This window comes from Grampus griseus (assembly GCF_964374135.1).
Source record: "Grampus griseus genome assembly, chromosome: 10".
Taxonomy (NCBI): Eukaryota; Metazoa; Chordata; class Mammalia; order Artiodactyla; family Delphinidae; genus Grampus; species Grampus griseus.
The window spans coordinates 56,605,535-56,619,467 of NC_139004.1; the positions used below are offsets into that span (position 1 = coordinate 56,605,535).

At 50.8% G+C, this 13,933-nt stretch overlaps 1 protein-coding gene across 1 annotated transcript in view; it reads left to right on the plus strand.

The window, feature by feature from the left end:
* Window positions 1–13,933, plus strand: part of DLEC1 (DLEC1 cilia and flagella associated protein) — a 103,867-nt gene that overhangs the window by 72,674 nt on the left and 17,260 nt on the right. The window contains 7 exon segments of the mRNA XM_082663890.1: window positions 579–771; window positions 1,421–1,479; window positions 2,046–2,214; window positions 2,635–2,728; window positions 2,945–3,075; window positions 3,184–3,342; window positions 7,214–7,353. Of these exon segments, the coding sequence (XP_082520016.1) occupies window positions 579–771; window positions 1,421–1,479; window positions 2,046–2,214; window positions 2,635–2,728; window positions 2,945–3,075; window positions 3,184–3,342; window positions 7,214–7,353 (945 nt within the window).

A 13,933-nucleotide genomic window follows, 5' to 3' on the forward strand; every position in this document is an offset into this window, starting at 1 on the left:
TGACCCAGGCCTTACACAGGCTCTGTCGCCTGGCAGGATGAGTAGTTCTCACCTGCCGTCCCCCTCACCGACACCTGCTGTCAGCAGCACGCCTGGAGTCCCACCCCTTCCACCACCAGGGAGTTGTCACCGCTCCTGTTGGCAGCCAGTGGGCACATATCTTTCTGGCCAGAGCAGTTGTCCTGGGAGGCCATAGCTGGAGAGGCAGAGGGTGGGGTCGATGTGGCAAAAACTCACGCGGTAGAAGATAAGGCAGAAACTTTTCCTGATATCTGGGGGGGGGTGCCTGATGGTTAGAGCATGATTCCCCCGAGTCACTGTGGCTCCAGCCTCCAGCTGCTGTGTGGGGCTGTGCTGGGAGGTCTGCAGACTCCCTGCCCCCTGTGCTGTCCCTTGCCCAGGGGCCCCCAGGCTCCTCCATGGGAAGGGCCTGAAGGCTGACCTGGCCACGTCCTGCTCCTGGGTCGTTTCCTGCTCACTCCGGGAGCAGGGCCAGGCCGGGGGTGGGGGGAGCTGATTCTGGCAGAAGTGGGACATGGACTTGGACCCACTGCCTACTGTCAAGGTCGTCCCCACAGGCACGTGGAGCTGGCCTTCCGCTGGCAGATCGTGAAGCCCAACCTGAGGCCCCTAATGCCTGGAGAAACCTACAGCCCGGACAGCATCAAGTCCCACCCCGACAGGGAGACGGCCTTCTCCATCGCCCCCGACACGGGAGCTCTCGAGCCCCACACGGACCACGAGTTCCTCTTGAGCTTCTCTCCTCGAGAGGTTCGAGTGCGGCCATCTTGGTGGTCACACATGATTGGGTCACGATGTTTTCACCCTCTGTCCCTGTTCTTTGGTGACACTGAAGCCACGGCCGACGCTGCCGAGATCCCTAGCATCCTGCCGAGGCTGGCGCTTAGCTAAGAGCGGGGCCAGTGGCTGGCTTTGGTGTCCAGCTCGTTTTGCCTGGTCCCGACCCTGCACGCCCCATCTGCAGCCAGGGCCTGGGCTCGTTTCCTCGGCTTTAGTGTCTTCCGTGTCTCTACTACATCAAAGGTGTTACCATTCCTGCCCAGCCCACAGAAGCCCCCAGAAAGAGGGAGGTGGGGCTCCCCAGAGTGAGGCTCACACGACCCCCGCTTTCCAACACGAAGCCGTGTGTGTCCCGGGCGAGGGGGGAGTGTGAGGGGGATGCCCAGGGACCCTTGCTGGTAAGAGAGCAGGCCTGCCTCTCAGCACGCAGCCATCTCACGGCCTCTCCCGGGAGGGTGTGGTGCTGCAGACACACTGCGGGCACTGCCGAGCGAAGCAGCGCTGTGTCTCGTGGAAGACCTCTCTGGGGGCCAGGCCACCGGGAGGAGGGGTGCCTGCCGTGCCTCCAGCCTGCCCTGGGGCAGGCTTTTGTCTTCAGGGTGCTGCGTTTGCCTTGCAGCCCAGGGATTTTCACAGTGTGCTCCAGATGGTGCTAGAGGAAGTCCCAGAGCCCGTGAGGTGAGCGGGAACCGGGCCCCTGGCTGAGGGGTACGCAGTTGGGCATGCTGGGACGGAGTGAAGGAGCCCCTGACCCCCGGCAGGCTTTGGCGCGTGGGAGCGCCTTGCCTTGCCCTGGCACCCAGGCCTGGAGCGGGCTCCGCAAGCAGGGAACAGCTCTCTGGACTCACTATCCTGGAACCTTGGAGCTGTGCCCCAGGCTCACGGTTACCGCCGGGCCTCTAGGCTGGTGGCCTCTGGGTGGTGGCGACTAATGAGGGGAGGTTTTGTCCCAAGGCGTCACCTCTGCCAGTGCTTCCCTGAGCAAGCTGTCGGTGGGGGGCCTCCAGTCAGCTGGTGTGGAGATCCTGGCCGACGCTGCTGCAGGGTGGTCCCTGGAGGTGCAGGGAGGGACCCCCGCCCCAGGCCTGTGGTTGAGCTGCCGTCCCAGCCACAGGCATTCATCTGTTTCAGGGCATTGCTGACGCCTCTGATTTCAGGGGGCTGTGGGCAGGGGGCGCTTTCTTTTCACAAGACCAGAGATGGGGGACACGATGGCTCCTAGCTCATGGTGGCTTTGTGTCCAGCTTGCACTTGGAAAGCCCGAAGGATCCCTCATACTCTGTGGATGACGTGATTGTCCTGGAAATCGAGGTGAAAGGCTCAGTGGAACCTTTCCAGGTTCTCTTAGAACCATATGCCCTCATCATCCCCGGGGAGAACTACGTTGGGATAAACGTGAAGAAGGATTTCAAGGTAGGTGGTTGTCCCTTCCCAGGCTAGGCTGCCCGAGATGGTGCTGAACTTGGGCGCGAGCATGGGGAGGAAGCGGCTGGCGGTGCCAGCTGTGGTGGCCACTGCAGAGAAGCTGAGGCTCTTCCCAGAGCCCCGGAACCCACTTGGTTTGAACAGACGCTGGGCCGGGCACGTCTGTCATTTGTCAGCTTCCCAGCATCCTCCAAACGACAGGACTGTGGCACGCGTTCCTGGGTTTAGGCATCTTTGACCGGCGGTGGCACCCACAAACCGCCGTGTGCCGCCGTGTGCGTTGGTGCCATCGGGTGGCCGGGATGTAGCTGGGGAGGTGTCGAGAGGACCTCTTGTGAGCCCACAGTCCCGCAGTCCTTTAGCAAGTACAGATCTGATGGGGAGCCCGGCTTGGGGTGTGTCTTTCAGATGTGGAACAACAGCAGATCAGCCATCAGGTACACGTGGGGGAAGATCAGCGACTGCCACATCGTTGAAGTGGAGCCCTGCACGGGGACCATCGGTACTGCAGGGGCCGAGGTGGGGGCTGGCTGGGGAAGGAGAGCTCGAGGTGAAAGGGGCCTGTGCAGGGGTCCATGGCCCCCTGATCAGCTCCAGCCGCAGCCTGGCCCTGTGGTGGGTAAGGAGTACGCCAAGGCCAGGTATCTGAGCCCGGCCACAGAGGGGACCTGCCCCTGCTTCCTTTCTCCACGGCTCACCTTTCCTCTCCCTCTCTCAGAGCCCAGCGAGGTGGAGGATTTTCAGTTGAACTTTACCGGGGGTGTCCCCGGCCCGACGAGCCAGAGCCTGCTGTGTGAAATCAAAGACTCCCCCTCACCCGTGGTCTTACACGTCGAGGCGGCCTTTAAGGTGCCTCTGGCGGGGCTGGGCGGCTGGGCGGGCTGGACGGGGAGCCGGGGTAGGGCACAGAGCCCACGGCCCGGCTGGCCGGGTGACAGGCCCCTCTGGGTGCCTCAGGGGCCTGCCCTCATCATCGACGTCTCAGCCCTTCAGTTTGGTTTGCTGCGCCTGGGGCAGAGAGCCACAAAGTCCATCCAGATCCGGAACGTCAGCCAGCTCCCGGCCACGTGGTCCATGAAGGAGAGCAGGGTCTGCCTGCAAGAAAGGCAAGAGAGCGTAAGTCCTGCGATGCTGGCTCGTGGTGCCACCCCTCCCCCCACCCCCACCCCCACCGGAGCCGAGTAACCCGCGTGTTGTGTGAGCCGTGGAACTGTTGCTGGTGCCTTCAGAGCGTGGAGGCTGGAGAGGAAACACCTGCCTGGTGACCTTTGCCTCGCAGAGTCCCCCATCCCGTCTCTAGGCAGTCGGGGTCCTTTCTACAGCAGAACTTAACCCCGAACTGGATTTTCCTGTTCCTTTCAGAGCAGCCAGAGCCAGGAAGAAAACAGGCAGCTGAGCTGGGCGGGAAGCTTCCAAAAGGCCCCCGGGGAGGGGCAGGCCGTGGGGCTCCCTGCAGAGGTTCCCAGCCTGCTTGCAGTTTTGAGTACCTGCCACCAGGTGGTGAGCTTGCCGCCCAAACCAAAAGGCTCCGAAAGGCAAATCATTTCCACTCAAACAGCACTTTTCCTTTTACTCTAAAAATAGAAAATATTAAAAGTGGCTACGCATCGTCATCATTACATTTAAATTATGGCATCATGTTTTGTTTTGGTTTTTTATAAATTTATTTTATATTTGGCTGTGTTGAGTCTTCGTTGCTCGCGCTGGGCTTTCTCTAGTTGCTGCGAGCGGGGGGCCCCTCTTCGTAGCGGTGTGCGGACTTCACATTGCGAATGCATTGCGGTGGCTTCTCTTGTTGCGGAGCATGGGCTCTAGGCGTGCGGGCTTCAGTAGTTGTGGCACATGGGCTCAGTAGTTGTGGCACGCGGGCTCTAGAGCGCGGGCTCAGTAGTTGTGGTGCTCGGGTTTAGTTGCTCTGCAGGGATCGAACCCGTGACCCCTGCATTGGCAGGTAGATTCTTAACCACTGTGCCATCAGGGAAGCCCATGGCATCATGTTTAAATACCATGTTCAGGGAATTCTCTGGTGGTCCAGTGGTTAGGACTCAGGTGCGTTCACTGCCGGGGCCTGGGTTTGATCCCTGGTCAGGGAACTAAGATACCGCAAGCTGCGTGGCACAGCCAAAAAAAAAAAAAAAAAAAAAAAAAATATATATATATATATATATATATATATATATATATAAAAATATAAGTTTCAATCTTTTTTATTTTTATTTATTTATTTATGGCTGTGTTGGGTCTTTGTTTCTGTGCGAGGGCTTTCTCTAGTTGCGGCAAGCGGGGGCCACTCTTCATCGCAGTGCGCAGGCCTGTCACTATCGCGGTCTCTCTTGTTGCGGAGCACAGGCTCCAGATGCGCAGGCTCAGTAATGGTGGCTCACGGGCCTAGTTCCTCCGCGGCATGTGGGATCTTCCCAGACCAGTGCTCGAACCCGTTTCCCCTGCATCGGCAGGCAGATTCTCAACCACTGCGCCACCAGGGAAGCCCTATGTTCAGTCTTGAACAAGCCCAAGCCACACCAGCAGGCAGCTAGCTATAAACCACTGGCTCACCATGCCCACCCTTCCCACGTGGTGACTGTAGCTCCGTCGGAGCAGCTGCTGCACGTGTGAGACTCTGGCCAGGTCTGTCTGGTGAAAGCACCCTCCCTCCCCAGGTCCCCCATCCTGCTGCCCACTTCCCCTGTTGGTTAGAGGGCCGCACACTTTTTCTTCCACATTCAGGAGCTGAGGAAAGAGAGTCACAGCCACACATACATCTGATTTGCCAATGCACCTTCCCTTCTCCAGGACTTTTCCTTTCCACTTGAAAGCCATTCTCCTTTACCTGGCGGCCTCGCTTCTCCACTAGGCACCCTGAAACTTAGAAGTTATGACAGTTTGCATCGAATTGGCCAACACCATTGCCAAGAAACATTGCCATGTGGTCTGTTCCACAGGCTTGGAGTTAGCACTGGCCCCCCCAGGGGTCACTGGTCACGCTGCTTGGACCATGGAACCACAGAGGCTGGCGCTGGGACTGCGGGCAGGGTGCTATCAGTAACCTTTTCTTCAAATGAAACCTTCAGCAGAAGCCCAAGATCTAGAATAGAGTATGACTGTTCTTGGCTCCCAGAGGCCTCCTCGTCAGGCATCCCTGCCCCGCCCTGCCACTCCCCACATCCCACTTCCCTGCCCTAGGACTTCTGAGCAACCCCTGGGATTTCCCAGAGCGAAGTTGGAAACTTACGGACCTCAGCCAACCTTGTCATTTGATAGAGGAGAAACAGGGAGGGACAGGGGCTTCCCTGGGGCCACACAGCTAATAGGTGGCAGAATCGTATCAGATCCAAGTTCTCTGATTCCCAGTCTGTGTTTTTCTCCCATAGTGAAGAATAACTACATTTTACAGTTGAAGTAATTGTCAGTTTCACAGTACATTAAGATTTATGTCCTAATCGAAGCTGGTAGCAGTCCTGTCTCTACAGTTCTCTGTGCTGTGTTCTTGTGAGCTCTCAAAAATAATGTTGAGATTTGGGGTTTGTAGATGTCCCCAGGCCAGGGGACCCAGAAACCCAGACCCAGACCATAGCGCCCCCCCCCCGCCCACCCCCCACACACCCACCGGGCTCCAAAGGAGAGGCACGTGAGGAGCAACGCGCAAAGAAAGCAAAGGGGCTCTTTCCTTACCAGCAGAGCTTGGGCCCAAAGCTTGGACAAGCCAGGCCAGAGCATGCCAGCCACGTTTCCTGAGACGTAGGCCAGCCCACCCTCCCTCCAGTGCCAGGGCGGTGGAACCTCTGAAGTGAGAGGGCACAGGGCCCAAGATAGCACAGCACGGCGGCCAGGGTGGAGGTGGGGTGGGACTGGGCAGGGGCGGCCAGGTCTCCCTCCAGGCAGGTGCCTTGCACTCCTTCATGGCCTTGGTCTCAAGGAAGGAAGAGACCAAAGAGGAGTAACCTCCCTCCTGGTTGTAAGCTTTCAACGTCCAGTGACACCCCGACTAGCCAGTGCGGCCCCTCTGGGGCCCTGGGGCCACGCAGTCAGGCTGGTGCTCCTGGCCTCAGCCTGGACAGGAAGAGGGGCACTCTTCTCCCCAAGCCTTTTCCTTTCCCTTTTAGTGCCTGGTATAGGGCAGGGGATGGACATGTTGGGTGAGTGGGAGCTAGCCTGCAGTGGGGCTGAGTGAGGTGAGGGTGTGACGGGGTGGGGCAGAGACCACGTGGGTGTGTTACTGAACCAAGCTTGGGTCCGCTTGCCCACGTGCAGTAAAGCCCATCTACGGACACCAGGTTGTGGTGAAGGAAGGTGTAGTGTTTAAGGTGCCAGACAAGGAGACTAGGTGGCTCGTGCTCAAAAACCTCAAACTTCCCGAAGGGTTTCAGCAAAACATTTTTGAAGGCCAGGTGAGGGAGGTGGATCGTAGTGTATGTTCGTGCACAGTTCTCTGCTTGGGGGATGGTGAGGTAACAGGGCAGTGTCACAGGGGTTCACGTTATCAATCCTCAGGCTCCAGTAGGTCCGGGGACTACGTGCTCATGGTCATCGAGTAGTTAATTTCTTCCATTTGGTGGTGGTTTTAGCGTCTGTAAAACAACTTAGGAAACGTGCAGCGGATACTGTCATCTAGGTGCTTCAGAGAGGAGCTACAGCAGAGGATATGGGGAGGGGTCTGTACCAGGAAGGCACAGTTACAGGTGCAAAGGGCAAATCTGTGGCCACATGGAAGCTTGTCACCTAGTTTGGGCGGGCAGACCTCTCAGAGCCACCACGCTGAGGGCGACTCCCTCTGCCTTCCACCTCCTTTCCTTGGAGACTCAGTTTTCATCCTCTTCCTCCTGAGCTCTTGCTCAGCTGTGTTCCCCCACCCGCTTGCCTCCTTCCGCATCCTAGAAGCGCTCGGGGGAGGGGGTGGGGGCAGCTTGGGGGCAACCCTGGTTGTTCATGGCCAGCACCCAGTTCTGCAGTTCCATGTGTCCCCACCCCTCGTCCTTCTCCCCATCAGGTGTCTCCCTTCGTCATCGAGCCGTCCAGTGGCCAAGTTCAGCCGCTGGGGGAGTGCAGAGTGAGCATCACGTTGGAGGCCCGGCACTGCCAGTGTCTGCAGACTGTCCTGAAGCTGGAGGTGGTAAACGGGACCTGCAGGTAAGGGGGTGGGGAGGGAGCCAGTACGACACACTCTTTGCATATTCGTGGCATATTTATTTATATTGTGTGTAGTTACGTATTTGTCTACAGACGTTTCAAAATTTAAAGGTCTTGATATGTGTTTATTCTATGAAGTTTGGAAATTACAGAAAAGAAAATGATCCATCATCTATTACCTGGAGATCATTCACTAGTAATATTATGGGGTATATATATCCTTCTAGTGTATATATGCGAAAGGAATATACATTAATGCAACCACTTTGGACAACACTTTATTGTTACCTAATAAGGGTAACAATACCCTTGGTCCAGCATCAGTCCTTCTGGATATAATCCCAGACTTACACGTGTGCAGTGGGAGCCGTGTGCTCATGCTGGAAGGCTCATAGCTGGACTGTTCATGACAGTGAAAAACTGGAAACAGCTGACGTTCATCAACAGGAGAATGGATGCAAAATAACTGTGGCAGATTTTCTCTTTTATTGGAATGCAGTTGACATGTCACTAAGTTTTAAGTTGTACAGCATACTGACCTGATTCATTTATATATTGCAGCATGATTTCCATTGTAGCGTTAGCTTACACCTCCATCACTTCACCTAATTATCATTTCATTTTTGTGGTGGGAATAATCAAGTCTCCCAGCAGATTTGATGTATATAATACAGTATTGGTGTCCATAAGCACCATACTGCACATTAGATCTTCAGGACCCATTCACCTACTAGTTGCAAGTTTGTACCCTTAAACAGCATCTTTCCAGGTGCTGGGCACCCCCAGCCCCTGGTAACCACCATCCTACTCTCTGTTTCCACGAACTTGGCTTTTTTAGATTCTGCATATAAGTGAGATATTACAGTATTTGTCTCTGTCTGACTTATCTCACTTGGCGTAATGTTCTCAAGGTCCATCCATGTTGTCGCAAATGGCAGGATTTCCTTCTTTCTCATGGCTGAGTAATGTTCCATTGTATGCATATACCACATCGTCTTCATCCATCAATCTGTTGACAGACAGTTAGGGTGCTCCATACCTTGGCTGTTGTGAATAATACCGTAAACATGGGGGTGCAAATATCTCTTTGATATCCTGTTTTCACTTCCTTTGGATATATACCCAGAAGTGGAATTGCTGGGTCAGGTGGTAGTTCTCTTTTTAATATTTTGAGGAACCTTCATACTTCTTCTGTGGTGGCTGAACCAATTTATATTCCTACCAATGGTGTACAAGGGTTCCCTTTTCTCCACATCCTCACCAACACTTGTCATCTTTTGTCTTCTTGAAGATAGCTGCTCTAACAGGTGTGAGGTGATATCTCGTTGTGTTTTTTTTTTTTTTTTTTTGCGGTACGCGGGCCTCTCACTGCTGTGGCCTCTCCTGTTGCAGAGCACAGGCTCCGGACGCGCAGGCTCAGCGGCCATGGCTCACGGGCCCAGCCGCTCCGCGGCATGTGGGATCTTCCCGGACCGGGGCACGAACGCGTGTCCCCTGCATCGGCAGGCGGACTCCCAACCACTGCGCCACCAGGGAAGCCCCTCATTGTGGTTTTGATCTGCATTTCCCTGATGATTAGTGTTGCTGAGCATCTCTTCGTGCACCTATTGGCCATTTGGATGTCTTCTTTGGAAAAATGTCTAGTTCCTCTGCCCATTTTTTAATTTGATTTGTTTGGCTTTTTGCTATTGAGTTGTATGAGTTCTTTATATATTTTGGATATTAACCCCTTCTCAGATATGTGTTATTGCTGACTGAAAAGAAAAAAGCACAACCTAAAAGTTGAGAATTATGTTTAATTCTGGGACCTTACTGAGGACTATAGTCCAGAAAACAGCCTCTCAGATAGCTCTGAGGTAAGGGAGGAGCCAGAATATATGGGAGTTTTTGCTGAAACAAAACAAAACAAAACAAAAACAACATACAGGGGAACATCAAAAGATTACTGCTAATCACAAGAAACAGACATCTCAAGTTAATGATTTTAGTGCTTTTCTGTGTATGGGAAGATGCAAGATTCTGGGCTTATTGAAATCATTCTTTAATGTGCATCTTAACTACGTATGGCTGGTACCCTGTCTCTCTCCATCCTGAATTCCCCTCAGGGTGCACTGGTGGAGGCAGGTGCAGTGACTGCTGGCTTGATGGTTGCAACATCCTTTGTTTACTGAAATGGCAGGCAGCATTCTTTGTCCACAGTGTGCAAATACTTTCTCCCATTTGGTAGGTTGTCTTTTCATTTTGTTCATTGCTTCTTTTGCTTTGCAGAAGCTTTTTAGTTTGATGTAGTCTCACTTATTTTTTTTTTAAGTTATTTTATTTTGGCTGTGCTGGGTCTTCGTTGCAGCACACTGGCTTCTCTGGTTGCAGCGTGCAGGCTTCTGTAGTTGTGGCGGGAGGGCTCTAGAGCACGGGCTCAGTAGTTGGCAGCACGCAGGCTTAGTTGTGGTATGTGGGATCTCAGTTCCCCGACCAGGGATTGAACTTGGGCCCCCTGCATTGGGAGCATGGAGTCTTAACCACTGGGCCACCAGGGAAGTCCCTCTCACTTGTTTATTTTTGCTCTTATTGTTTTTTGTACTTTTGGTGTCAAATCCAAAAAAGCATCCCCAAGACTGATGTTGAGGAACTTCTTCCCTGTGTTTTCTTCTAGGTGTTTTATAGTATCAGATCTTATGTTTATGTCTTCGAGCCATTTCAAGGTAATTTTTGTGAGTGGTGTACGATAGGGGTTCAGTTTCATTTTTCTACATGTGGTTACCCAGTTTTCCCAAAACCATTTGTTGAAGAGACTGTCCTTTCCCAGGACATTTTCCCAGGTGTTCATTTTTTAAAAATTGAAGTATAGTTAATTTACAATGTTGTGTTAGTTTCAAGTGCACAGCAAAGTGATTCAGTTATACATACACATAATATATTCTTTTTCAGATTCTTTTCCATTATATGTTATTACAAGTTATTGCCTATAGTTTCCTGTGCTGTACAGTAGGTTCTTGTTGTTTACCTGTTTTATATATAGTAGTGTATATATGTTAATCCCAAACTCCTAATTTATCTCTCCCCACCCCTGTGCCACGATCCCCTTTGGTAACCATAAGTTTGTTTTCTATGTCTGTGAGTCTGTGTCTGCTTTGTAAATAACTTTATTTGTATCCTTTTTTTTAGATTCCACATATAAGTGATATCATATGATATTTGTCTTTCTCTATCTGACTTACTTCACTTAATATGATAATCTTGGGAATTCCCTGGCAGTCCAGTGGTTGGGACTTGGCGCTTTCACTGCTGGGGCCCGGGTTCAGCCCCTGGTTGGGGAACTAATATCCCACAAGCAGTGCAGCGCAGCCAAAAATGAAAAAAAAAAAAAAGAAATCTCTAGGGCCATTCATGTTGCTGCAAATGGCATTGTTTCATTCACTTTTTTATGACTGAGTATTATTTCATTGTGTATATGTACCACATCTTCTTTATCCATTCATCTGTTGATGTACATTTTGGTTGCTTCCATGACTTGGCTATTGTAAATAGCGCTGCAGTGAACATCAGGGTGCATGTATCTTTTTGAATTATGATTTTTCTCTGCATATATGCCCAGGAATGAGATTGTAGGATCATATTTTAATGCTATTTTTAGTTTTTTAAGGAAGCTCTGTACAGTTCTCCAAAACGGTTGAACCAATTTACATTCCTACCAACAGTGTAGGAAGGTTCCCTTTTCTCCACAACCTCTCTAGCATTTATTATTTGTAGACTTTTTGATGACGGTCATTCTGACTGATATGAGGTGATACCTCATTGTAGGTCTCATTAGCATTTCTCTAATAATTAGTGATGTTGAGCATCTTTTCATGTGCCCATTGGCCATCTGTATGTCTTCTTTGGAGAAATGTCTGTTTAGGGTATTCTTTTTTTTTTAATTTTTTAACAAATTTATTTATTTATTTATTTTTGGTTGCGTTGGGTCTTCGTTGCTGCGTGCAGGCTTTCTCTAGTTGTGGCGTGCGGGGGCTACTCTTTGTTGCAGTACGCGGGCTTCTTATTGCAGTGGCTTCTCTTGTTGCGGAGCACAAGCTCTAGGCATGTGGGCTCAGTAGTTGTGGCTCATGGGCTCTAGAGCACAGGCTCAGTAGTTGTGGTACACAGGCTTAGTTGCTCCATGGCATGTGGGATCTTCCCAGACCAGGGCTCGAACCCGTGTACCCTGCATTGGCAGGCAGATTCTTAACCACTGCGCCACCAGGGAAGTCCCTGTTTAGGGTATTCTTGGTTCTCTTGTCAAATATTAGTTGAGTGTATACATGGCATTTTTAAATGAGCAAATACCATTGTATTCTGGGAGGAACACACTGGAGATTTCAAAGGTTATTAGTGATATTCCCTCTCTCACTCCCTCCTTTCCTTCCTTCCTTCCTTTCTCATGGAAAATTTCTTACGTATATAAAAATAGTATAATGAACCCCTGTGTATCCATCATCTACTTTCAGTAATTATCAAATCACGACAAATACTGCTTCATCCACATGCCTCATCCATTTCTCCCCCCAACCCTTCTCAAACTATTTTGAAGCATAATATTCATTTTCTTAAGTTGACTGATGGTAACATTTTGTTTCTTAACAAAACAAGGGGGGGTGGTACACAGTTGTTCTTTTTATTATTATTCTTTAAACTGTATAGCTATTTAAACTGTATATTTGTTTTGTAGTCATTTCTGCACGTATTTTGTTATAAAAACTTTAACTGCTCACTTTAAATCTTCATGACTACTTGAATTATCCTCCAAAGAGAATGGGCCATTTTATACTTCCACCTCCAGGGTATGAGACGCCCATCACCCGAGACTGTCACAGTGACAGATATTCTCAGACTTTGGGTACTTGGACCAGCAACAGGGGGGAAAGTACCAGCAATGTCTCATTCAAATGTGCTCTTCTACAACTAATGTTATGGGTCTAAGTATGAGTCTTTTCAAAGCCACCAGTAATTGCATGGTTCTTCATGGTCCTTAAATAAGAGGGTTAAGTCTGTCTTCTCCTCAGGCAGAATGAATACCTTTTATTCAGTCTCTGCTTATTTCCTTTCTTTTCTTATCTCTATTCTTTCTTCTTAAAGGACCTTGTATTAATCAGAATGTTTACAGTTGCAAGTGAGGGAAACACATCAATTTAGGCAAAAAGGGGGAACCATTGGCTCATGTACTCGGGCATTCCTACCCTACTGAATCCAGGGCTCCAGCCTCTTCCTTTGTCTGGTCTTCTACTTCTCTCTCATTGTCCGCCCTCCTTCCCTCTCCTGCACCCACCCCATCCTTCAACTCTGCTTCTCTCTCTTTGTTGGCCTTTCTCTCCCCTATTGGCAGGGGCCCTTGGCCACAATGCCCCAGGGAAGGGGGCCACTTAGAGTTCCAGGCTCACACACTCCCAGCTTAATAACCTCTGTGAAAAATGAAATCAGCTTTCTCCAGAGATACACTGAATGGATCTCTTTGGTCACCTCCCCTCACAGGCCCTACCTCCCCGTGGCAGGGGGCAAGGATCCAGCTCTAGAAGAGGCAGGTGGGAAAGCTTGCTGGACAGTAAAAACAATAGCTACCACAGTCCACCACAAACCTGCTGGATCTATACTGCATGAGTTTAACCATTTTCCTCATATTTTCCATCTCTTGGGGTTTTTCTCCTCACTCAGGGATATGCCCTTGGCCCTGCAGGTCACTAATTAAGTCTCTGGTGGATACCCTTGTTTTAGCAATCATGCTTTTCAATTTCAAGCTTTTTTTTTTTTTTTTTATGAATTGTTCCTTTTCTGTAGTCATCTGTTATTGTCTTATGGATGCAACAGCCTCTCAGATTACCCCGAGGAAACTAATTTTAGTTTCCTCAGATTCTGGTTTGGAATCTTCCTTCGCTTTTTGGGTTTCTTTCTACATCTAATAATCCTTGGCTGCCCATTCCTGTTCTGAAGGAGGAAGTTGATTTGCATAAGGAGCCGGTGGTGTCAGTTTCCTCTGAGTATGTGGGTGTAGGTGTGGATGGAGTCCTCCTCCCAGGACTGAGTGTGTGTGAGTGTGTGTGAGTACCCTCAGAGCAGACAGCTTCCTGAATCCCGTAAAGGGAAGGGGCCTTTGGGGAAAACAGCCCAAGACAAACAGTCGAGGAAACCCACACTGGCCAGCTACACGAATCAGTCCCTTCCTTCCTTCATAAATAGGATCTTTTTGGTCGTTCTCCCTCAGAGACAGTTGAGAAGCCCAGTGTTCCTGCAGGATCTGCTGTGACCTCTCTTCAGGGCCACGCCCACATTCTTCACTGAGGGTGGGGTAAATCCTGTTGCAGGATTTACCAGTCTTCTGTGTGATGCCTGAGCTCTGGGAGCCAGTATAGCTGAACCCTCCAGGATAATCTCCCAGCGCTCCTTTAGTTACCTCCCCTGCTCTTTCCCCACAGCCCACTCTGCCTTGTGATGCCTCTCACTCCACTGTTACGGAATCTCTGCTTGGCCTTCTCCAGGGGTCTTAAGTAATAGTTTTGTTCTCCTCTGTTTTATCAGTTAATCTGATTACAGCCTTTCTTTTAATTTTTTA